Raw genomic sequence first — 25,530 nt, 5'->3', positions numbered from 1 at the left:
TCAAAAATGTTTTCCCGTGACACTTTTCAAATGTGTTTAGGCAAATACCACACTCTGACGAGGGCAACCCCAAGCTTGGTGAAATTTTTTCAAATTTCAGTTTTTATAATGGTTCAACACTGCTGCAAAAGAAGATGTCAAAAACTTCAAATTCTCAAATATGGTATCATACATAGCGCCAAAAAAAAAAATTAAAATCTTCAACTTTAGTAGTTTTTTTTTTTTGGGGTAGAACTTTAGTAGTGGTTTAAACTGTAAAACAGTTACAAAAGTTGATGCAAAAATATTCAAATTCAGAATTGAAACTTTGCATTTCAATTGTAACAGTTTTAAATCACTAAGATTCTTGCAACAATTAAAATCACTACTAGATATCTTGCTGTGACAATTTTAGTAATATTTTGTGAAACCGCTCTCGCACATAATAATCGTTAAAATATTAGCCAACTATTTTTTTTTTAATGGAGGGACAATCACTAAAAACCTGAAATTACATGTGAAATTAGACTTGTAACCTTTCACTTAATGATAACCTTACATATCACTAGGTTATGAGGCTATTGGCTAATAGTAGCCAACTACTAATTGCTACTATAGATACATTTTTTATAGTGCTTATTAAGTATAATTTAGAGTTATTTCAAACACCATTTCCTTTCAGTTATATGACTTATATTTGTAAAAATATATTAATTATTTTTTATTTTTATCTTTATGTTCTTAAAACAAAATATAATTTTAAAATTCTTAATTATTAGGAAAAATTGCCATAAAATCCCTTTATGGGAGGAAAATTATTTAGAGGGACTAAGACAAATTTAAAAGACCAAATGCATACCAGGTCTACCATCTTGTATGCCAAACATATTACTTTACATTCCAAATCTATCACCTTGCATTCTAATTAAATTACACCTTATACACCAAATCCATGGCTCTGCATTCCAAATCTATCATCTTGTACTTCAAGCTTATGACCTTGTACACTAAGCCTTTTATCTTGCATCTCAAACTTATCACCTTGCCTCCCAAACTCATTACCTTGCACACCAAACTTATAACTTTACACACAAGCCCTAATAAAGTTATATGTTAGTCTTCAAAAAGTTTATATAATTTACATGCTTCTAATTTGAAGAATTTATTATTCATATTATTACTTTCATAAAAACCATCACTTTAAGATAATATATTGTATTTTCATGAGATTTGCACCTCTGTGGTATGCAAGGTAATAATAGACTTGGTGTGCAAAGTTATAGATTTAGAATGCAAAGTGATAGACTTACGTACAAGATTATAGATTTGGTATGAGAGGCGATAATTAAACTTGGTATACTTTTAATTCTTACTTAAATTGACCTTGATTCTTCAAAACAATTTCCCTACCAAGAAGAATTTCTTGACAATTTTCCTTTAATTATTAATGTTGTGATTTTATTAAGTTTTTTTAAAATAAGATTTCGTATTTTTATGCGTACCTAAACAAGTTGTCACCGGACATAATTCAGGCGACATTGCAGGTTCACATTGATTATGAACCATTAAAAAAAAAAGGACAAACTTTACGAGTATCAAGATCGTACCCACACTTCCCACGTGTCTCCAATAAGGATCACAGTGCCAAACAGTTAGGCAGTTAGTGCGATCAAACGCCACGTACCGGTCTCTTAAAAGCGAAACGCCACGTTGGCTGAAAATCTCACCACTACAAAGCATGTGTCTGCACTCCTCTAACCGGAGCAAGCGGTTGCTCATGCCACGTAATCTCTGGGACCCGCACGCTGGCATCGCTTTTACGTACTCACTGAGAGCTTGTGGATGACATTTGAGCCTGAAGACCAAATTCTGAAAAAGAAAGCAAAAAATATTCAGGAAAAGCGCAAGCTGGGGTACGTGCAACATCCGCCACTAATTTCCTTCCACGTGGCGTGATTCAAAGAGAAATGGTTTGACGACTTTGCCCTTCCCCCCTTGCGAGCCTCAAATAAAAACGACTCCTAATTTTTACAAAAAATAAAATAAAATACCGAACACAAGAAATTATTAGTGGCTGAGATTGCTTCTCAGTCTCCGAACTGTTTGGCGTCGTAGTTTCCGGTAAATTGTAGTGGAGGGGCCTCTTACAGAGGAAAAGATTAATAAACTATTGCTGCTTCTGCTTCTGTTTCGTTCTGCACTTTTTCAGTTTCCTTATGTTCTCTTATCTCAAAGTTCCTCAGATTCGAATTCTTCCCATTGCCGAAAATGAGTTCTCAGGGGAGCGTCCGGTGAATTTGTTGTTTTTACATGCATGATCGCACCCCCAATATTCTTGTTCTTCATCACCGCCATGGTTTTATGCCGAGGTACTTAACTTTTTTGCGTACTTACTGTCCAGTTCCCTAGAAATTGAAGAAAAATGAACAGCGAAATGTATGTTTTACTTCACGGTATGATACCTTCGTTGCCAACATATCACTTAACACTTCTCTTCATTTGATATTGTATTTGATTTTACTGGCTCTTATTGATTTTAAATTATGGACGTTTATGATACTAATTATATGTTTTACTCTGCTGTCTGATACTTTCGATTTTAACATATCACGCATTCAAGTTAGCTCGACTCTTGATTAGATTATGTGTTTGATTTTCACAACTTATATTTATTTGAAGATGCGAATGGTTGTTTAATGTACTGATTATATTCCCATCTCTTTTTTGCTTGTTCACGTGATTGTAAGGTGTTGGCACGTATGGGTTCGTTGTTTTGGTGAGGATTCTGATCAAGCAACTTTGTTTTATTGTTTTGGAGAAGCGTCTCTGTTGCGGTGGATTCTTGAAATTTTAAGTTTTTTTTTCCCTTGGTTTCTGGATTGTTATGGATAATATGTATGACATAACTATAGCCTCGCTGCTTGTGAATTGGAGTGCTTATCAGTGCTGATACCAAACAGAGACGGATCTCTGCCATTTTTTCTACCTTTTTTTCTTTTTTGCAGTAGCACCACTATATCAGATTCTGCTTCCAATCACCACGGCTTTACGATTCAGTGTGTTTCATGTTGCCAAACATGAAAGGAGGTCTTCCTTTTATCCACTGCTCGTCAGGGAAGATCTAAAGCAGCGCTTGCTGCAGAGGTCCTATAATGGACGCATACTCCTCAGGAGAAGAAGTGGTTGTTAAGGTAAGGTTAATATCTGGCCGAGAAAAGGTAAAGTTAATAATGTATTATGAAGAATTAAGGTTGTGTTTATTTTCGTGCTCCCATCTTTTGTTCACATAAAAGACAAAGAAGGGAATTAGCCAAGCTGAATGTTTTTTAAGTAGAAACCTGGCAATCATAGACAAGAAAACTGTTTACTTGCTGCTATGGTAAGGTTATTATGATAGATTAAGTTTTTATTTCTTTTCTTGCTGCTATGTTTTGTTGATAAGACTACAAACAAGGGAAATAGTAAAGCTGAGTATTTTCTAAGTAGATAACTGGCAATTACAGACAAGAAAACCTTATACAATCACAAAGCAAAGAGAAAGATGGACTGAGGAGGAGCATAATAGGTTTCTAGAAGCCTTAAAGCTTTATGGGAGAGCATGGCAGCGTATTGAAGGTAATCGTTTTCTCGTTTCTGAAACAGGTCTTCCCTTCTGTTCATTTCTTCATATGCAGAAAAAGTTTAGAAGTACACAGTAAAAGTGCTCTGCAGATTCATTACTCTGAATTCTTTTATGAGAAGATGATTTGGACGTCTCTATTTATTTTATTAACAGTAAACCCAGCGATCATTTGTGATGTTTTACCTTTTGACATGCAGAGCATATAGGAACAAAGACTGCCGTGCAAATCAGGAGCCACGCGCAGAAATTCTTTTCAAAGGTTACCTAGGTTTATATGAAATTTTGGTTGCTTTATTTGAATTGTGCTCTGTTTTGATCTTCTGCTGATTTATTTATGATATATATTTTCTCATTTTTATATCATGTTTGATTCAAATTAATCAAAAAACATTTCCATCTAAATTGCACCAAGAATTCCTTGTTTTAACTGCCCTGATGAACTTGAAATTATAGAGGAATCAAGATGCAAATGATATATGAGAAAGTTCTAATAAATGACCATCTCTCTGTATGAAATTCAACTAAGGTTTTGAAAAATATATTAACCAAGAAAATTTCCAACTCCTACCAATAGTTTGGCTAGGTGCTAAATGATGATTTTTCAAGTAAGAGTTGCATAAGAAATCAGTCGAATAAATGAACTGAAATGCAGCAAACAAAACTGGTAAGAAAGAACAAAGAGATGTATAGAGAAAATGACAGTGATTTGTAATTAATGGCCATTTTGTCTATGTTAAAAAGTTTATGACCAATTTTCTTTAACAAGGATACTTCTTTTTTGTGCTAATTAACGGAGAATTAATAATGAAATAAGAATGTGTAATTATTTTATTGCAAGTGTTAATGTGTTGTATAATTTTGGACGCAGTCATTTGAGAATTTAGAAATTAGTTTGCCTTACATAAGGCTGAATATTGTCATGGGGTTTTCAGTTTGTCATTGAAACTTATCAGTAACAATATGAAATTTTTTTGTTTTCCCTGTTGGATTACACTTTCTGTTCTAGCATCCTGATTAAAATGTCTCACTGGCAACGTAGATAACTAAAGTTGCTAATTTATGTTTATTATCAGGAGAGCCTGAACTACTAATTTAACAGTGGAATTATATTTTTTATTTAAAAAAATTGTCTTTTCTCATATACCAATGTCTTTGATTGTTTATATATATATATATATATTTTTTAAATATAACTTTGTCGGTAGTTTCTAATGCACTCAACAAAATAGTTTGTGACTTGGTACTTTATCATATCCTTGGTGATTGCAAGAGCCTTATATTTCATTTATAGTCCTATTCAAGGTGATAGTCCTCGTTTTCTCAGGTTCATTACATTAGTGTTGGGCACAAGTAGTAGACCCTTTTATTTCATTTATATTAACTTTCCTTGGGTAAGTTTTAGAGATTTTCAAAATTCTCCGCCAATTTGTGATGCCATTGGTTTATTTGGAAATTACTTTTGAGATTGTTGGAACTTGGAATTAAAACACTAGTTTACTTGGAAACATTCCCTTTTTTTTGGGGGGGGGGGTAATAACTACCCATTGAGATGTATATTTATTTCCTTAAATTCCATGCTGAAATTATTCGAGAATATTTCGTCTTTATTAAAGATTTTTAAACTATTTTTTCCCTGTAACTTAGGAGGTTTGTTTGTTCAAATTTTAAGTGAGGTTATTTAGAGAAATTAGTTTAGCATTAGCAATTTCTTTGCAAAGGGATTGTACATGCTGGCCCTGTATAGTTTGCTGATTTAATCTCAGAGTTTAGAGACAGATTATTAACAGATCTTTATATGATCTTTGGAGGTGGGTGACGAGAAATACTAGTTGAATGATGTATGACTGGTCACTTATTTTACTCTGGAGGTGCGATTTTAAAATCTGTTCTCTCTAGAAAGGTTGGTTTCCTAGTCCCTTTTGCTCACTGATTGGAATTCTTGGATGAAGTTTTGGTTTTAAGATGTCTAAATGATTAGGAGTCATTTATGCTTAGAGTTTTGTTCTCATGTCAAACTGTTGACATGATACAAGTACTGGTAACTGTGAAAGATCTGCTGGACACCAAAATTGATCATAGCTGTTATTAGTAGTTTGATTTGATATCTACTCATGTGACTGGATAAGTTTCAGTGACCTCTGTCTTTCCAGGGGTGAAATTTTCTCCAGAGGTTGTAGGAAATTTTGAAAAAATATCAGAACTCAAAGCTAGTGTACTCTGTAACAAGGAAAGTGTGGCAGGGAGCCATTGGACTGTTTGATGGCAAGGATATGGTTGATTTGGTAGTTTTTTCCTTTTCTTTTTTCCCTGAGATCTTTGGATTATACATGATGGAGAGAAAATTTTGGGATCAGTAGCACTGGGTTATTACTTATTAGGCTTATGAGATAAAGGAGCAATTTGAAATCCTCCAGCTTCTATTTTGTGGTGGTGTGAAATAACTAATTTTATCTGATAGCAGAGGATGCCTATAGTTCAGAGTGACTTTATTGTATTGCTTGGATTTGTTGGGATTTTGTGTTGAGACCACTAAATTATATACATATCGCAGGATGACTGGAAGAAATCAGAAGGACTTTCTTGTGTGTTACTTTGCTTTATTGCTCGTTGAAAGCATCAGTAGTCATTTCTAATTGCTTTCTCTTCTGTAGAGTTAGTTTTCCCACTTCAGCAAAGGGGGGCTGGTTTGGTCAAGTGATCAATTTGATTGCTCGCTCAAACCAGTCCCCCCCCCCCCCCTAATTGCGCTACTACAGAAATGAATTTGAAAAGAAAACGGAAACACGATTGTTTGGAATATGTAATTGAGAAATTCTATCTTATATATAGAGCAATGCAAGGTGCAGTCCCATCTGTAATATAACTGAAGGGCAGCCAGTACAAGGATTAATCTATACACTATTCCGACACTGCATCTTTAGCTTGTGCGTATATGTCATATGGACCAAGCTTATTACAAATGTAATTAATCTAAGGACCTCGGAGAGATTTAGTGTTTGCTAGTTGGTCATTGGAGTGGGCAGACCAAGTGGGCAATACAAAAAGACTGAATCTTTTCCCTAGTAAGTGGCAACCAATTTCAATGTTTGGTTCTCTCATGAAACCCAATTCTGACAGCATTCTAGTATTTGGAAGAGAGAGATGTGGTTGCTACTCAACTCTAGTGCAAAAACTCAGTATCGTGCAATTGGCTTGATATGCTGCAAATCCTCTTGAAAGAGATGGGTGCCGTTGGGAATGTGAACACGTGTTGCATGGTTATCATTAGCTCATGCCATGAGGTGCTGGGTTAATTCCCACAACGAGTGTACCCCTCGTGTTTAGTTGCTAACATTGAGTTTGAAACCATGAGCAAACTAACATTAATAAGCCAAAGGAAGGTGAGGATGACATCAAGTCATCATGTGCCTTTGGCAACATGTGAACTGATTAGATAGCTGTGGAGTAGTATGAGAAAAGACCAAGGGGTGACCAAGGACTGGAATGAAGCACCATCAAGGAAAGAAAAAGGAAGGTGCTGTTGGAGGGAGTCACAGCAAGAGATGATATCGTAAAGAATATAGATGAGGAAAAGGAGACACAATTGTTTTAGACCACGCAATTGAGAAAGTCTTAACTTTTAAATTTTAATCTTATGTAGAGTTATACAGGATGTAGTACAATATGCAGTACAACCGTAACATAGCTATAGCTAGTAAAGGACTAATATTTACACTAGTTATACAGGGTAAAAACTATAAAGTTCCGGCTGTCAAGATTGAAACTCATTCTAGAGGTCTTGGTTCATGGTAGCACGTTGAATTTGAAAGGCAAATGCTTCCTCTGGGAAATAATCCAACCTTCAGTTAAATGGCTCATGAAGAAGAAGGAGCTAAAGCTCCAAGAGCTTTGTCAAGTGGAGTTATTGCAAAAGCTGTTCATAAATATCTGTGACAGATTTTTGAATTGCAAGAGTATAAAGGAAGCTCACAAAGCGAGATGAGGAATATTGCAAACGGTAGAATGGAGATCAAGTATTTGAAGTGTCAAGATCATATTGCAGATAGTTTTTTATCAAGACATTGAAGACTAAAGATCATATTGAAAGTTTAAAAGCATGTTATGGAATAAAGAAAATTTTGAATTTAAGGAGCAGTGTTGGGAAATGTAAACTCAAATTTATAGGTTGGTTAATATTATTAATGAGTTTTAGAATTTCTAGGTTTAGTTTTGTGAGTCCAGTGTTGCGTGCAAAAATATATGCATTAATGTTCTTGAAAAAGTGCAGGTTATGGTTTTCAGTAAACTTTATTAAATAGGAGAAAATTTAAGGGTTATGAAGCTTTGTATAAATGGGGAAAATAAGCTTTTGTGTTTTGTGGGAGTGGAGTTGCAAGAGTATTGCATGAAAATTTTGAGTACTTTTTTCTGTGTCTCTCATCCCTTTTTTTTTAACAGGACTCAACTAGACTGGGTTAAGTTGGTCCAAAAAAAAAAAAAAAACTAGACTGGGTTAATAGTGGGGGAGCAGGATATAGTCCAGGTGTGAAATCGGGGTTTTTATTTTTATTTTTATTTTTTGGGTGGGGGGGAGGCTGGGACTGCAGGATCAATGATATTAAAGTAATCTAGTGCCCTGGGTGTTTCATGATGGGAAAACATGAACATTTGCTACAAGTGAATCTCAATTGTGGAGCTAGTGTAATAGGATCACATGGAAGTTGGGAAGTTGGAAAATCTCAAGACTGTAAGGACATTCAACTTGCCTAATCTCGTAAATAATCAAGGCCAAAAAAATCAAGGGATGGAGGCTTCATCAGCACGTGACAATAAAAAAAAAATGGAACCATGTTTTCTAAGCCGTTGCAGGTAGCCACGTGCTCTTGAGTTTTGTCTTGCAGAGGCAAAGGCCAAGGGTGCATGATTGAACAATATAGATAGGTGGTTTCACAGCTATTCTATGAAATCTAATTGAGGCGTATGAGTTGTTGCAGTCCTATATCTAAGGATGATCATCAAAGCAAAGAATTTAAACAACTACAAGGTATATAAAGACAAACGTGGAATTTAAAGTGGTAAAACATACCATGTTAATGAGAACATACATACATACATACATATATATATATATATATATATCTTGCTATTGGGTCATTTGTTGCTCTTCGGTAGCTTCTAAGTAAGTCAGCGTCAAGAACTAACAAAGAGGGGGGAATGTTAGTGATTAACAATGCATATGCAAGGAGGCAGTAGGTGCACGTTCGAAGTGAGGAGTAGAATTGAGCATACGGCTACCACACCATGTTTGCAAAAGATATAAGATTTTATCTAGTTTCTTTTATCATATAGTAAATGGATACAAGACTTTAGCGCTCTGACAGGATGTTTTAGGATAGAATCCTAAGTATGATCTGAGAATGAAACACCATTTAAAGAGAACTGAATAATATAACTAGAGAGGAGAAAACTTCTACTTCCTCACTTTTTATTCCTTAATTATTTCTTTGCTCTCATTTTCCTTCCCTTTAGATATATTTGGTTTCAAACCAAAGATGATGAGGTAGCTGTAGGGGTTGCTTAGACCAATCTAATATTATTGGCATTGGCTTCTATTAATTTTACGCTTGACATTTGAAAGAAGCATGTCATTGGTTTAAATGTGAAAAAGAAAAAGAACATAAGGGATATTTAAGAATATATTAATTCATAAAACAAATATTTAGGCTAAGGAATTGCTTTTATATCACAAAAAAATTTATACAAGATACAAAGATGCAAAACTTCTAAGTAGTTATTAGTAATGCTTGAAGACACTACAGCCAAAATAATGAGCTTGTTCAGAGTTAGAGCGGTTCTTCTCCTCTTACAAAATAAATATAGAAAATTTTCTATAAAGCACCAAAAATTAGAGATGAAGAGTTTAAAAGATAGTTTTGCTCAAGAGATCAGTTTTAATGGAAAACTGAAGCTTTAAGAGAAATATATCAGTCTTCCTTCAAAAAGGTATTTGCTATCCAAATCTCTAGTAATGTTTGTGCATAAGTTGTTTCTTTTTGGGCACAATGTTTGTGCATAAGTAATATTAAATGAAGACATATAATAATGCATAAATTTTCTGAGGCTGGTCATTTACCACTTTATTTGGGTTATACTTGACTAAAACTAAAGGAGATTTTTCCTCAAACATGATCAGAGAAGGATTCTGTAGGTTTTCTTTTCTCAGCTTTAATATAGCGTGGTGTTTTGGCTTTCAAAACTACATACAAGGGCAATCACACACACACACACACACAACCAGCAATGCATGCTTCCTTTAAAATCTCACTTGCTGCACCATTGCCAAAGCGTTGATATATCAATAGTCATGCATGAATGTGCTGAAATACCGGGTATCAGACATTTAAATTCTTTTATAACACTTTTGGGACTGCACATAAAAAAATTGCTCAGACGCCTCAATCAGTGATTTTGAGTTGTTCTTAAGATACATCACTTGCTGATAATCCAATTACAATTTTAACTTTCAGCTGGAGAAAGAGGCCCTTGAAAAGGGTGTTCCAATAGGTCAAGCTCTTGACATTGACATCCCTCCTCCACGGCCTAAAAGAAAACCAACTAATCCTTATCCTCGGAAGACCAGTACTGGCTCTCCAGCATCACATAATGGAGCAAAGGATCGCAAACTAACGTCAGTTTCACCTCCGCATGGTAAACAAGCACTGGACTTAGAGAAAGAACCACTTCCGGAGGTTACTTATTCACTCTTATTTTCAAAGTTTCACTTACCAAGCAAATTTCCGCAGTTTTTACTTTCAGTTCAATTATACATTCTTTCTACTTCTCTCAGAAATGTAATGGAGATGAAAGACCAATAAATGTCACTGAAAATAAGGATGAGAACTGCTCAAGAGTATTTGCTATTCCACAGGCCTGTTCCACTATATCTTCAGCAAAAAACAGATCAATTTCATTGTCAGTACCACTGAGAAACTCATGCATTTTAAGGGAGTTCATACCTTCAGTAAGAGTGGGAATTACTCGAGATGAAACAAATGATTCTTCTGTCACTATTGAACTTGAAAATCAGAAGTGCAAAATAGATGATGGAAAACCAGAACAGACAAAAGCCTCTAAGTTGGAGGGTTCTGATGCTTCAGGTGTGAAATTGGTTCCAAGTCAGAAAACAGATGATCTCAATTGTGCATTAACAACAGATGGGATACAAGACAATCAGAATTACCCAAGGCATGTCCCAGTGCACGGTCTTGATGGGAACCTGGGAACAAGTGCACAAAACCCTCCCCAAGAAATGCTATTACGAGACTCTATATTTCAGCCTGTGGGAGAGCTTAGTGGGCAACCTAATATTTTCACAGATTCAGCTACGTCAAACACAAGTAAGAATAACACACCTCAATGTCCTAGTCATCAAATATTTCCTGCTTGTCCTCCCTTCCCGCAAGTTCTCTGTAGTCAAGATCATTGCCATTCATTTTTTCACATGTCCTCCACATTTTCAAGCCTCATTGTCTCCACCCTAATGCAAAATCCTGCAGCCCATGCTGCAGCTAGTTTTGCTGCTACGTTTTGGCCCTATGCAAATGCAGAAGCTTCAGCTGATTCTCTTGCTTCCTCTCAAGGAGGTTTCACATCAAGACAAATTAGCTGTCCTCCAAGTATGGCAGCTATTGCAGCTGCTACTGTGGCTGCTGCAACTGCATGGTGGACAGCCCATGGACTGCTTCCCTTGTGTGCTCCACTCCATTCTGCTTTCTCCTCTCCTCCTGCATCAGCGGTGGTAGTTTCTTCCATGAATACAGGTGAAGCACCAGCAGCTAGAAAAGATCAGAAAGAGACTACAGTTGAGAATCCTCCTCTGCTAGATCAGCTGCCAAATGGAGAATATTCAGAAGCTCTGCAAGCTCAACATTCAGACTCCAAGTCGCAAGCTGTTTCTTCATCAGATTCTAAGAGTGGAGATGCCAAGTTAACCACTTCACCTAAGGCTGCTGAACATGACAAGAATGAAGCAATTTCTGAGCACCTTGATTCTAACAAGACCAACGGAAGAAGACCAGTAGACCGTTCTTCATGTGGCTCCAACACAACCTCTAGTAGTGATATAGAGACAGATGCATTAGAGAAGAATGAGAAAGGGAAGGAAGAGTCCTTAGCACCAGATGCAAACCACTTAACTGAGCCCAGTAACCGCCGTAGTAGGAGTGCTGGCAACCCTACTGATTCTTGGAAGGAGGTCTCTGAAGAGGTAACAATATCTAGCTATTGGATTTTACTGTGATGCATATATTTAGTTGTTTCGCTTCTCACATCACTCATATTATCAGGGGCGACAGGCCTTTCGGGCTCTCTTCTCCAGAGAGGTTTTGCCACAAAGCTTTTCACCACCACTCTTGGAAAAGGACATTCAGAAAGACCACAAAAACGAGGATCACAGGAAGAACATGGTTGACAAAGAGGAAGACCTTGACAGCAACAAATACAGTCCTGATCAGGTAGGAGTAAAGAAGAACATGCCATTCTTAGAATACACACATAAAGAGGAAGGACTTTTAACGATAGGGCTCGGACAAGGAAAGCTTAAGGCATGTCGAACTGGGTTTAAACCTTACAAAAGATGTTCAGCGGAGGCCAAGGAAAATAGGGTTGGAACTACTAGTAACGAAGGTGAAGAGAAACGTCCGAAGAGAATGCGATTGGAGGGGGAGGCTTCCACTTGACCGCATTTGATATTTGCATGCAGTCACACAAAATGAAAACTTTGGTTTTGCATTTCAGTTCTAACTCCCCTTGTCACCTATTGTTTATTCTCTAATTCTGCAGCTTCACGAAACTTGTGTAGGAGTGTGTACTATATTAATTTTCTACATGCTCATATTTACTATCTCGGGACTTATGTTACAACAATTAAAACTCTGCTAAAGACTTTTAAAAGAAACATCGAGTACCGTTTATGCCTTGAATAGAAAGTAATCTATAAGCCTTCGTTCAGTGATTTTCGTCATCCTGTAGATTATTTGACATCCAAGAACAATTCTCTTTGTGCAAACTTCACAAATAGATGTTTTTTCTGGTTGGGAGAGCTTAATGTCTCCTTTCTTTAAAAAAAAAAAAAGGATGATTGTGAGCCGCTTCCTCATGAGTTTTAAATATGTAATTTTCAATTTTAAATTATCTGTTGACTTCTTCCCTACCTTCCTCAATAGTGCCATGTACCCTTCATAATAATATACCTTGGTTTTCAATTTTCATTGTGAAATTATCAGATTTGAAAAAGATGTTCAACCACAGCTACTTGTGAACCATATCTGCTGGGATGAATGTAAAAGAAAGCTAAACCTAAATTCCCTGCAAAAGGGAACCACAAACACATCTTTACTTTGTGTCACTCTCAACTATTGTATTATCGTAAAACATCTAAAATCCTCATCAAAGCCTTCAAGGACAGTGAGATTGTAAACAACTCAACCGATTTGAACTGATCAACACTTGATCAGAACTGTACAACATACAAAACTATGAAAATTTCATGTGGAAGGATTTATAATATTATATACAAAATCGTCCAATAAAGGTAAGTTCCTCTACAGTACCACCATGCTAAGTCATAAAATTCACTGTACATCATATCTATCAAATCAAAGCTTTTCTTTTTCTCTCACCTAGGCATAGAAAAAGTCAATATTCAATTCACCAACAAATTGCTCCTGTTTATCAGCAATCCCACATATAACTGTACAAGGACTACTATACAAATGGTTATTTACTTCATAAAAGAATGTCGGATACCTTAGAAGGATGGCGAAGACTGAAGTTGACGTGACTGCAGCTTGGAAATATACTGTAAAATTCTCTCCTTATTAGCAGGAGTTAGTGAGAATGGTGGGTTCAGTGGAAGGTGCACTGCTTGGTTCACAACGAATGAAAGTAGAAGCATCGCTTTTGAGTATGATGCAGCTGCCTTGCCTCTATTTTCCAGACACTCATCTACCTAGAAAAAAGGCAATCACTGCTTAGTCAAGTAATAATTAACACAGGGGTCAGTTATACTTTACTCCACGTACTTGACCTAAAATCAATGTCTTCGCATGTTTTAAAGTGCGTCATTCAACTCCTTTGTCATTTGTTGTATTATCATTTACCCATCTAATACTAATTCCAGTATATTGAAGTTAAAAAAGATGAACAAGTCGTTGTTTAACATGTTTCACTTGTGCTTTGAACAAACTTAAATCTTTCACAGCTATTAACATTTGATGGGGACCCAACTCCCAAAACTAGCATGAGGCAAAACAAAAGTTCCACTTAAATACTGTTGTGTAAATATAAATAGATGTAGGAATTGGGTCAAAGGGCAAAAATACCTGACAATTTTTTCTCTAGGAGCACATAGTATCCTTATGTGAATAAAGGTGCAATAATACCAATGGACTTGTTTTAATGAGTGCAACCTTCCCCATCTTGTTAAATTTGCTTGATGTCCGTTAACGTTGACCGATACAAAAAAAAATGGAAGCAACCGTAAGGTACAAAAATACTCATAAACTTTCTCTCCAAGAGCTTCTAGTTCGCTAAGCCAACAATGGTATATGGATACCGATTAACTTTATAAAAGATTATATGGGCTGTTGTTGACTTAATGATATTAGAAGATTTTGGAGGAAAAGTTTATGGATATTTTTGTACCTTATGTTTGCTTTCTCTCTCTCTTTTTTTAACAATTAAAGTTAACGGATGTTAGGCAAATTTACCAGGATAGGAAAGGCTGCACTCGTTAAAACAAGTCTATAAATACTCCTGCACTTTGTTTACTTAAGGATATTGGGTGCTCTTGGAGAAAAAGTTGGATATTTTTGCCCTTTAACCCATAGGAATTAGTTATGTTGGTTATGTTCAGTTATGTTTGCTAATGACCAATATACTTAGATCAGTATAAATAAGGAGGGTTAGGACTGGATATCTATCATGCATTGCTTATTGACAGACTAGTAAATCTGAGTTCTCCTTCTATTTCCTCTCTGTTCTTTCTTCTCCCAATGGGCCCAAATATTCACATGCTTATTTTTGTTAAAATTTGGATATAAAATATCATAGGATCATTAAGTGATAACTGCACAAACTTCAAGGGCGTTAAATGACACAATTTAAATCACATGAAGTTAAAAGGTAATTTATCATTTGTTTGTAATAGCCACCATTTTTATGCCTCGGCAATAGAGGACATAAGAATGTAAAGAAAAAATTGAACCGGAAAACCATGTCTACTTACAGCACCGCTTGTGCCGATTGATAGTACCTTTTGAAATATGATCTCCATTGCATATGGCATCTCAGCTGCACCTGCAATATATTTTATATTCTTAGTACATAGTGCAGAAAATTTTTCCTCTGAAAGAAATAAAGTTAGAACAAGAAAGGAAGTCCTACCATCCATATTTTGAATAAGGCTTGAAAGTTTATCAGCATGATCAACTGCAAAAATAAATCCTTTCTTGGCCCACAAGGACACAGCTGAAGGATCACTAAAATCTATTTTCTCTAGCATGGGTTGTGATATGCTTTCATCTCTGTCTGAGATTGTGGATTCCTTCCCTGAAGTGCTTCCAGGCAACTTGCCCTCAGCAATGGAGGCCAGCCACGAGTTACAAATTTCAAGGGCTTTCTTCCATATAGCCAAAACCACCAGCTCGATTGCAAATGATTCTAGATACAATCCTGCATCATACTGCAAGAATAACCATTTAAACTAAAACCAAAAGACAAAAGCAGAGAGAGAGGTAGAGACATGCCAGTAGACTGTTGAAGCCATGACTAAATGGGCTGGCATCTAAACACATGGGATGTGTAAGGTGCGTGAGTGCGTGAGAGGTTTTTTGGTTGAGTATATTGGGGTGCAAAATTATCAATCATTTTAATATCATTTTGAGCTTGGGTTCCATCATAGAGTTTTGATATAGCATTGATATAAGTAACACTGAAATTATTAATTAGAGATACAGATTACACATTCAGTCCGTTCTGGACTATATTATACTTCCAAGTAAATGAGTTAACAGGCAAAATGTTATATGAGCTTCTTGCATGAAATTCTGATTGTTGAATCGTAAACGTTATATTTGCATATATCTAATGAATGTATAGACCATTCTTGAGAGTAGGCAGAACGAATAGGAAGGGGAAACATGAAATAAAATGGAGGGGAAAGAATGAAAGAAGAATTTAGCTGTGATAATAACGCAAGCATAGTTTTAAAGTCAACGCGCATAATATATTAACACAAAGATGTAACTAAAAGAGCAAGACTAACTTTTTCTTGCGAAAGTGCCGAGAGAGCCTGTACATATTGATGCAACAAATCTAACCTACTTGAAGGCTGCTTTGAGGATGCACCCTGCTCTTTCCTCGGGACGGCAAACACAGAGGATGTCTCAAGTTTACCACTTTTTGACCTTTTTTCTCTATCGACATTGCAAAAGGCTAAATCCTTCGTTTGCTTTGCAACTCCAACTTCAAGGTCAACCCTCTTTGAAGGACAAATAGAAACCCTGCTTGTGATATTATCTTGCGTAGATGCCTCAAAGTAATCAGAGGAAACCTCCAATGATGCAAAGTGAGGAACTAGGACATAGTCTTCCTCAATGGACTCCATCAAATGAGAAGCTAAATAAAATGAAAATAAAAAGGATCAGGAAAAACAGGTGAAAAGCCATGAAACTACAAGATCATAGTAATAGAAAGTATTGGACCTTGAGGCTGGTCTGACAATTGAGCAACATTACCAAGTCCCTGCTTATCACAAGTAATTCTTGAAATTATGCCCTTAACACTCTTGGTGTCAGCAGTATTTCCACTATGCTTTCTTTGTAACAGCACAGTCTCATTGACAGCTGAACTAATTACCACTGGGTCATCTACTGATTTCTTCAGATGAAGAGCAGAATGCAAATGAGGCCTTTTGTCAGATGTTGAAATACTACCACATTGCTGGAACATTGATCTTTCTGGTGGTTGTACAGAAGACCGTTCAACATTCACAATTGACCTATATGAATTAATGAGATGTTACTGTGGCATGGAAGAACATGTGACAGGTATACAAGATGAAAGGTTTTAAACTACTAGTAAATTATAACCTGGGCTCCTTCAGGAAATTGTGACCAAAGAACTCTTTGAATGTCAATCGCTCAACTGCACATCACAGTTCAACTTCAGAGAAGTTGTCTGCATGCATTCTAAATGATATAAAATGTGATAAACTGACTGATCATATTCAATCTCAGATCCAGCACCTTTACACAAACACACAGCCATAAGCATATAAGATAGTGCACATATGTGCAGGCCATGCAGCTGCCATCGATACCTGGGTTTAGACGTAACAGGCTTCTGCAAAGATCCAAACAGTCTGGATGTAGCTCATTCAAAGACTCTTGTGGGAACTGCAGTTCAGTGGATGTTAAAATGTTCTGAAAAAGCTGCAACACAAAAAGTGATCAGGGGAAAAAGGTACTTCCAGTAACAAGGAAATACTGTCTTCATCATTCTTGAAGGAAAACAATAATTGTGATCCTTCTACAAAACCTGCAATTGATTATTTCCATCAAATGGTGGCCTCCCAGTCACTAGCTGGAACAATATGGCTCCAACGCTCCATAAATCAGCCTGCAACAACAAAATCAAATAATTAGAGGGGGACATCTGCAAGTGATAATGTCATTCTATCTTTCATCACCTTGGCATCATACTTCTGATTTTGAATTATCTCTGGAGCCATGTACAATGGTGAACCACATAACGTGTCTGCCAACCCTTGGGGTGTGAGAGACCTAGGACATCCATAAATCAGGACTTACCAAATCGGAGGGGAAAAAAACTCCAATATCTTCACATTCTACTTCTTCTTTTTTGTAACAAACCATTCAGTATCTGATGCTGCCAACTAATCTAAATACAAGTCATGTTTAGCCCCAAATGGGAGGTATCTCTCCCGACATGGATTTTTCCATCTAGGCTGAAATTCAAGACCTTGCTTTAAAGGTGTTGAGTTCCTTATTACTCAACCAAACAATGATCGCAATCATGTTGAAGTAAAAAATATTCAAAACCAATAAAATAAAAAATGTCATTTGACTGCTTGCCATATAAAACTATGAGGGAGAGCATATAAAGAAATATTCATTAAAAAAGCTGATCTTCACTGAAAAAAAAAATGTCTTATGTGTAAATTCACACCCACAAAATGTGCTTAATTCAATCATCAACAACATTTTGGCCAAAAAAAATGATCAACAACATAATAACCCAATTTGCAAAGTTAAACCACTTACAGAGCTATCCTACCTTGCAAAACCAAAATCGCCTATTTTTAGAAGTGGTAAACCTCCAGTGCTAGACAATAGTAAGTTCTGCAAGTTCCAAAAATATAGAATCATGACATTAACATATTAAAATATGAGCAATAGTAACTATGAAACAACTACAGATGATCATAAAGAAGTTCCCCATATCAAGTTAACAAAAGATTCTAAATCAGCAATGTTTCTGAACTAAGAATGGCACTGCAAATTTTGATATTTAAGTCAGTAATTTATTCTTCCTTCATTACATCGCTTTATTTAGCAGTGACTCATTTTTGTTCTAAGGAATTAGAACTATAGTTTTGCTTCACAATGCAGCTTCTATAGATAAAGGAATAAAGCTATAATAAATGGAGAAAAATTATGTACAAAATTTAAATTTTTGCCATCAGGTTCTCTAATAAAAGCATGACACATAATCTTTTAAGACAAATGCTGAATTATTGTCATTTCTTTCACACACACACATATATCTTTTATTAAATAACCTAACGACAGTGAAATTAAAACCTATATCAAAGTCTGTTATGTTTTTATAATTATGACATTAGTTAGTTTAGTTCAATATAGCTGTTGGGGGTTATAGCCGTTGGGGGTTTAGGGTCCTATAAATACTTCTCTATTCAATTGTATCGTTGTTGTTGAATCAATAGACTTCGGATTATTCACAGCCCCTCATCTCTCTTTCTCTCTTCCTTCTCTAACCTCTTGTCTCTCTTCTTCTGTCTATCTTCTCTGTTCTTCTCTCTATCCTCTTACTCTCCTAAAATCTCTCATTCAGAATTATTCTACCACAATAGTGGTATTAGAGCTAGCCAATCCTTGGCCATCGGCTCTTTTTAATCTTCTCCTTACACAGACAGTTTATGGTACAAACCAGAAACCAGAAAAAGCAAGAGATGGATGATTGTGTCACAAGATTGGAAGAAAGATTCGAAAAGATGGACACTTTAACAGAGATGGTTGAAGGCATCTCTAATCAGTTACAACTACTTATACGAGAAAGAGAAGAAGGCCCTCCTAATCATGAAAGAAGAGGAAGGCGCAATCTTAGAATAGAAAGTCATCAGGACCGAGATGATGATTTACGCACTAGAAATGAGCACACACGCAAGACCCAATTTACAAAAATGGAGTTTCCTAAGTTTTTCCGGTCTGATGTCGTGGGATGGCTTATGCGATGTGAGCATTTCTGTGAACTGGACAACACCTCAGAAGACGAGAAAGTATGAACAGAAAGTATATACTTAGACAATAAGGCATGGTCATGGCACACCATGATAGAGAAAACATGGGGTGGTTTTGAACCCACTTAGAAGCAGTACGTTGAGTGGCTTCAAGAAAGATTCGGGCTTGTACATGAAAGACCTATAAGCAACTTGATGCGACTTTGCCAAAAGGGGTTTTTGGCAGACCATAATGATGATTTCAATGCCATTGCATGCAAGCTCCACCTTTCCCAGGACTATCTTGTTGATGCTTACTTGGAAGGACTTATGGAAGAATACGCAGGACCTATGCATCTTTTTAAACTGAGGATTCTTCAAGAGGCTCAATCGCTAGCTCACATGCAAGAAATCTCGATTCAATGCCTGGCAAAAAAAAAGATGGGTGGCAAGACTCCATCACATGCGTCTCTTTCTAGGAATATTTCATCACTGTTGAATCAGACCACTTGGCCTTCCTATAAAAATGCCCTTCTGAGCAGTGGGGCCCAGCAAAAGGGAAAATCCTCTTCTCTTCCAAAAATTAATAATTCTTCATCAAAAAGTGGCAGTAACACCTTTAAAACTCTGATTGCAGAGGAAGAAGCTGGACATCGAAGCAAGAATTTGTGCTTTGATTGCCATGGAAAATTTTCTAGAGACCATAAATGCCCCCAAAGACAGAAGATGCAGCTCCATTTCATTGAAATTCAAGAAAACACAGATGAAGAAAAGTCAACTGAGGACTCAGAAAATAATGATAGTCCAGAAGAGGGGTCACCCTTAATTCCATTATATGCAATAGAAGGAATTGACGACGCTTTATCAATGAGGATTGTGGGCTACTGTGGCGGAAAACAGCTCCAAATTCTCATTGATAGTGGAAGCACGCATGATTTTTTAGATCTGGAGTTAGTAAGAAAGTTAGGGTGGCAACCTGGTAATATTCACGAGTGATGGGTTGAAGTTGCTGGTGGTCAGAAATTAAAAATGCATGGGTGTGGAAGGGTTTCAAATGGCACATGCAGAGCTTGGATTTTACCTTTGACTTCAAAATTTCAGAATTGCATTCATATGACATGATTTTAGGGTTACATTGGCTGAAAAGCATTAAGAATACTTTTTGGAACTATGAGACCCTCACTATGTTTTTCTAGTATGAAGGAAAGCTGAGTAAACTCTAAGCTAACATTCCTAATCAATTGAGGGTAGTCCAGTCAAAGCATTTAGGGAGGAGAGACTCTTGGGAAAGTTAGGTTTATCTAATACAACCTGCTATAGAGCATCCAACGAGTCTGCAAAATTTTTATCTTCAAGCTCCTGAAAAAATTCCAGCAGAAATTGCAGCCAATTTGACAGATTTTTCTGACCTATTTGTGGAGCCTAAAGGATTACCACCTTTTAGAGAACGCCATAACCATCCAATTGTTTTACAAAAGGGCACCAATCAAATTAATTTGAAGCCTTACAGACACCCCGTTGCATAAAAGGATGTAATTGAGAGATTAGTTGGGGATCTTCTTCAAATAGGGGTTATCCAAGAGAGCTCTTCCCCTTTTTCAGCTCAAATTGTCTTGGTTAAAAAGAAAGATGGTACATAGAGGATGTGCATAGATTACAGAGAGCTAAATAAGAAGACTATTAAAAACCAGTATCCTATTCCTTTAGTGGAGGATTTATTTGATGAATCGAGCATAGCAAGGTGGTTTATGAAGCTAGATCCATCATCAAATCAGAATGATGCCGAAAGATATACATAAAACTGCCTTTAAAACTTATAGCAGACATTACGAATGGTTAGTTATGCCCTTTGACTTAGCAACATTTCAAGGCGCTATAAATAACATTTTCAAATCATTTTTTAAGGAAGTTTGTTCTGGTATTCTTTGATAATATTTTGGTTTATAGTGCTAATATTAATGACCATGTGCAACATTTGAAGCAAGTTTTCTCTATTTTAAGAGAAAACCATTATTTTGTCAAGAAAAGCAAATGCTCTTTTGCTGCCAAAGAGGTGGAGTACTTGGGACATTTGGTTGGAAATGGCTTAGTCAGAACTGATCCTAAGAAGTTACAAGCAATAGCTGATTGGCCTGAACCATAGAATGTTATGCAATTAAAGAGCATTCTTGGGTTTGATGGGGTAATACAGATGCTTTATTAAAGGATACGGGATTTTATCATTTTAACTAAGCCCTTAACCCTTCTCCTCAAGAAAAATGGGTTTGAATGGTCACAAGCAACTGAAGCATTTAATAAACTCAAAGATGTTTCGATTTCAGCACCTGTTCTCATACTTACTGCTTTTTCACAACAATTTATAGTTGAGGCAGATGCTTGTGGAGTGGGTTTGGAAGCTGTGTTAATGCAAGAGGGACAGCCGATTACTTATTTTAGCAAGGGTATGACTGAGAGACATCAAAAACTCTCCATTTATGAGAAGAAACTGATGGCAGTGGTGCTGGCAGTAGTCTGTTGGCACCAATATTTGGAAAGGCAGAAGTTTATCATTTGATCAGACCAGAAAAGCCTGAAATATTTGCTTGGACAGAAACAGAAAACATCCTTTCAGATGTTTTAGATTCACAAATTAGCTGGATTATTATAAAATTCAGTAAAAAAAGGGGCATGAAAATTCTGTAGCTGATGCTCTTTCCAGAATTATGCAAATTATTTAAGACATTTCTTTGCTTGAAATGCCTGACAAAATCAAGAAGAGTTGGGAAGAAGGATGTCGTAGTTACAGAAATCCAACAAAAGGCTCAAGCAAAAAATGGATTTTGGAGTCATTTCTCCTGGGATGGTAACTTATTAAAAAGAAAAGGGAAGTTGGTAATTGGTCATGATCCTATTTCAAAACAACAAATTCTTGAATGGTTGTATTCTAGCCCTCAAGGGGGTCATTCATGCATTCAAGCTACTTACCAGCAGGTTAAGGCATTGTTTTGGTGGAAAAAGCTTATTAATGATGTCTCAAACTTCGTCAAACAATGTGATACCTGTGCATAATATAAATATGAAGCTATTGCATCCCTAGAGCTGTTTCAACCTTTGCCTATACCTCGTCAAATTTGGAAAAGTATTACTATAGACAATATTGAGGGACTTCTTAAATCTAATAATAAGGACATGATTTGGGTTTTAATAGATAGGATGAGTAAGTATGCACATTTTATTTCTTTAACTTGTCCTTATTCAGCATCTTCCTTAGCACATATTTTTATGGATTGTGTTTATAAATTACATGGTGCTCTTGCTAAAATTATATCTAATCGTGATCCAATTTTTGTAAGTGGGTTTTAGAAAGAATTTTTGCAGATTTTAGATATTGAACAACACCTTTTTTATAGCCTATCATCCTCAAATGGATGGCCAATCCAAAGTTCTTAATAGGTGTTTAGAAACCTATTTGAGGTGTATGTGTTGGGAGCAACCCAAGGAATGGATTAGATGGCTGTCACAAGTTGAATGGTAGTATAATACTACTTTTCATACAGCAACTAAGACCACTCCGTTTGAACTTTTATATGCTCAGGCTCCTCCTCTACATTGCCCTTATTTACCTCACAATTCTATTCTAAATGTGTTAGACAGCTCCTTCACAGCTAGGGAAGAGATGATAAAGGTTTTAAAGCATCATTTGCACCGTGCTGCCAATATGATGAAGCAAAGGGCTGATGCTCACAAATCTGATCAAGAATTTATTGTGGGACAGTGGGTTTTTCTTAAGCTACAACCCTATAGACAATTATCTGTTGCTACGCTAGGAGTTCTTAGAAATTAGCACCATGATTTTTTGGCCCTTACAAGGTGCTGGAAAAAATAGGGGCTGTTGCTTACAAACTTGATTTATCACCTGACTCTAGAATACATCCTACCTTCCATGAGTCTTTGTTGAAGTTGTGCCCTGATCCTAAGGTGAAGCAGGGATATCCACCACTTGATTGGCCAAAAATTCCAGCCACAATCGAACCTGAGCAGATTTTGCAGAAAAGAGTGGGTCCGGTCGAATCATTACTGAAATTTTAGTTAAATGGAAGCAATTGCCAGATGAAGAAGCATCTAACATCTTGAATGCCTTTGCACCAATTTCAGCAAAAGTTTTCTATCTTTGTTATCACTAATCCTTGAGGGCAAGGATCTCTCTCTCTTTTTTTTTTGGGGGGGGGTTATTGTTATGTTTTTATAATTCTGACATTAGTTAGTTTAATTTGGTATAGCTGTTAGGAGTTATAGCCATTGGGGGTTCAGGGTCCTATAAATACTTCTCTATTCAATTGTATCATTAATGTTGGATCAATAGAATTCGGATTATCCACAACCCCTCATCTCTCTTCCTTCTCTAACCTCTTCTCTCTCTTCTTCTCTCTATCTTCTCTGTTCTTCTCTCTATCCTCTTACTCTCCTAAAATCTCTCATTCAGAATTATTCTACCACAACAAAGTCTGGTCAGAAACAATCTGAAGCAAAATCTAGGTATAATTGTAAAGAACTTGCGTAGGAATTCAAAGGTTTAATTTTCCTTTTAACTTATTTTATTAGAATGGAGCAGCATGGCATTTATAGTTGATAAACAATCAGAATAAACTGCCGCTCCAACAAATAAATCTAAAAAATAAGATATTTTTACCCAAATCAAAATAAGATAACTCTCTTTATTAAAATAAAACAATCATAAATGCATAGAAACATTGTCCAAAAAATAACTGAAAAATAAATAAACCTTAATTAAAATAAAACAAATAAATAACTTAATCAAAATCAATGTAACTTTCCACAACTTGCATATTTGTTGTCCTCTGTGTACAAAGATTGGACCTCATAAATAATAAAAAGGTGGGTACTTGAACATAAACTAAATAAGCAGCTGACAATTATTAGAAAGAAGAGATTAAGATATACCCGTACAAGCTATGAAAAGATTCACTCTGGTACCTGAGGTTTTAGATCTCTATGAATGAGGTGATTTTCTTGGAGTACCATCAAGCCTGCAGCTACAAGTAAGCCCAGGGTGAAATTAGAAATTCACAACATAATTTTATATACAACAGAGGAGGCCAGGAGGGTAAATTAGAGGATCAAGTTAGTATATGCAGAATCGTCAAACCATTTGCAAAATCCAAATAAATTGGATAAATGAACCTTATTATTATGGCATATGCTAAAGAAAATCACTGAAAGGACCATCTTTCAATTACCAGGTCAAATAAAGATCATTGTATATGCTAGAAAATGCTAAAAAGTAAAACATCCGCCTGAAGTCTACTCACCTAAGTGTCTCATAAAATGCCGTGCAATGGGTTGTGAAACTTTTCCGCGTCGATGAATGTAAGTAGCAAGGTCACCACCATTACAATACTCCAAAATAAGGTAAATCCTATCATTGGTCTTAAACCCCAAACATCCAACATTACACTCAGAATCAAAACAGCTCAAATAACAATGAGATTGAAGAAGCTTTCAAAAATGGAACAAAGAAAACGGATAAATTATCAAGACTTTACCTGGATCGCTTCGAATAATCGTATAATGTTGGGGTGATTGATGGTGCTGAGAATAGAAATCTCTTTAAGCAGATTCTCACTGACTTTTGGGCTAAGCTGTTTCTTCTCAATCTCCTTAACTGCAACCTCCAAACCCGAGTGACGATGCCTTGAGCGCCACACCACCGCGAAGGAACCCGACCCGATTTGCGGTCCCAGCATGTACTCTCCGACCAGGCGCGGCTGATTGGGGGCCCCGAAATCCATGAAGAATCCGAACCGGATGACCCGAGCCACGAACTGGGGCTGTGACTGTCTTCGTTGTAATTCCCAGAGGTATTGTCTGGCTAAAAATAACTAAAATTTATGGATTGGATGATGATGATGATGCTGGTGAATTTGTAGATTGTCGCTGAAATTGAAAATAAATGATGATGAAGCTGACAAAGAAATCAATGAATGAAGAAGGCTTTTCATTGTCGTTTGGATATGTTTTTTCTGCAGAAACTCCGCCGATATTAAGAACCCGAGACGCACTTTTGACAGAATGGGGAATTGCTGACGTGCTTTATCTGCAAATCTGCGATATACTCACCAGATCATTGCTGAATTCTAAACAGAACAAAATGATGAAAGCCGTTTTTTCGTTGGAGGCTAACAAAAATGATTACTATGTGTTAGTGTAAAAAAAAAAAAAAAATTGATTATCCGTCAGGGAGATTTTGTTTTTTTTTGGGGCCAAAATAAGGGGGAGGGTTTGTTATTTAAATTAATTTGATCTTATTTGAACTATAAACTTAGTATTTATTGATCATATAATCATTTTATAAAATATAATAACCGTTGGTTTATTCTATTTATTTATTTATTTTTAAGGTAAATCACCC

At 36.2% G+C, this 25,530-nt stretch overlaps 2 protein-coding genes across 16 annotated transcripts; one reads left to right on the top strand and one right to left on the bottom strand.

The window, feature by feature from the left end:
- Positions 1-1,459: 1,459 nt before the first annotated feature.
- LOC129288152 (serine/threonine-protein kinase ATG1a) lies at positions 1,460-25,274 on the bottom strand. 9 transcript variants are annotated; one of them, XR_008587935.1, is made up of 14 exons: positions 24,665-25,274; positions 24,431-24,548; positions 24,096-24,154; positions 17,939-18,003; positions 17,331-17,424; positions 17,180-17,260; positions 16,962-17,073; positions 16,732-16,786; positions 16,345-16,640; positions 15,906-16,258; positions 15,026-15,323; positions 14,868-14,938; positions 13,388-13,585; positions 1,460-1,848 (listed from the first exon to the last, which is right to left on the bottom strand). XR_008587935.1 is itself a non-coding variant. In XM_054924565.1 (14 exons), exons 1-13 carry the CDS (start codon positions 24,908-24,910, stop codon positions 13,389-13,391), a joined length of 2,049 nt encoding a protein of 682 aa, XP_054780540.1. In that variant the 5' UTR covers positions 24,911-25,274; the 3' UTR covers positions 1,461-1,848; position 13,388. The 9 variants fall into 9 exon arrangements, 7 of the variants coding, with proteins under 7 accessions (XP_054780540.1, XP_054780542.1, XP_054780545.1 ...); XM_054924565.1 differs by having other exon boundaries at positions 1,461-1,848; positions 13,388-13,589; XR_008587936.1 differs by lacking the exon at positions 1,460-1,848 and adding an exon at positions 13,124-13,260.
- LOC129288151 (protein LATE ELONGATED HYPOCOTYL-like) lies at positions 2,086-12,482 on the top strand. 7 transcript variants are annotated; one of them, XM_054924558.1, is made up of 8 exons: positions 2,087-2,348; positions 2,727-2,755; positions 2,985-3,197; positions 3,483-3,594; positions 3,799-3,860; positions 10,108-10,329; positions 10,428-11,846; positions 11,926-12,482. In XM_054924558.1, the coding sequence occupies exons 3-8, from the start codon at positions 3,132-3,134 to the stop codon at positions 12,316-12,318; spliced, it is 2,274 nt and encodes a 757-aa protein (XP_054780533.1). In that variant the 5' UTR covers positions 2,087-2,348; positions 2,727-2,755; positions 2,985-3,131; the 3' UTR covers positions 12,319-12,482. The 7 variants fall into 7 exon arrangements, with proteins under 7 accessions (XP_054780535.1, XP_054780533.1, XP_054780536.1 ...); XM_054924561.1 differs by having other exon boundaries at positions 2,727-3,197; positions 10,428-10,977; positions 11,137-11,846; XM_054924560.1 differs by having other exon boundaries at positions 2,086-2,348; positions 2,727-3,197; positions 10,509-11,846.
- Positions 25,275-25,530: the final 256 nt, after the last annotated feature.

This window comes from Prosopis cineraria, unplaced genomic scaffold (assembly GCF_029017545.1).
Source record: "Prosopis cineraria cultivar Desert tree isolate PC_DT_omini unplaced genomic scaffold, ASM2901754v1 PC12, whole genome shotgun sequence".
NCBI lineage: Eukaryota > Viridiplantae > Streptophyta > Magnoliopsida > Fabales > Fabaceae > Prosopis > Prosopis cineraria.
The sequence above is the reverse complement of the archived record's forward strand: the minus strand, read 5'-3'. Positions and strand labels throughout refer to the sequence as shown.

Excerpts from the sequence above, each read along its gene's own strand:
- LOC129288151 (XM_054924558.1), top strand. The coding sequence starts at position 3,132 with ATGGACGCATACTCCTCAGGAGAAGAAGTGGTTGTTAAGGTAAGGTTA. Across the intron at positions 3,198-3,482 it reads TAATATCTGGCCGAGAAAAG|ACAAGAAAACCTTATACAAT; the intron begins GTAAAGTTAATA and ends TGGCAATTACAG. Across the intron at positions 3,861-10,107 it reads CGCAGAAATTCTTTTCAAAG|CTGGAGAAAGAGGCCCTTGA; the intron begins GTTACCTAGGTT and ends TTTAACTTTCAG.
- LOC129288152 (XM_054924565.1), bottom strand. The coding sequence starts at position 24,910 with ATGGATTTCGGGGCCCCCAATCAGCCGCGCCTGGTCGGAGAGTACATG. Across the intron at positions 16,259-16,344 it reads ATTGTCAGACCAGCCTCAAG|CTTCTCATTTGATGGAGTCC; the intron begins GTCCAATACTTT and ends CATTTTATTTAG. Across the intron at positions 15,324-15,905 it reads CGGCACTTTCGCAAGAAAAA|TATGATGCAGGATTGTATCT; the intron begins GTTAGTCTTGCT and ends TTATTCTTGCAG.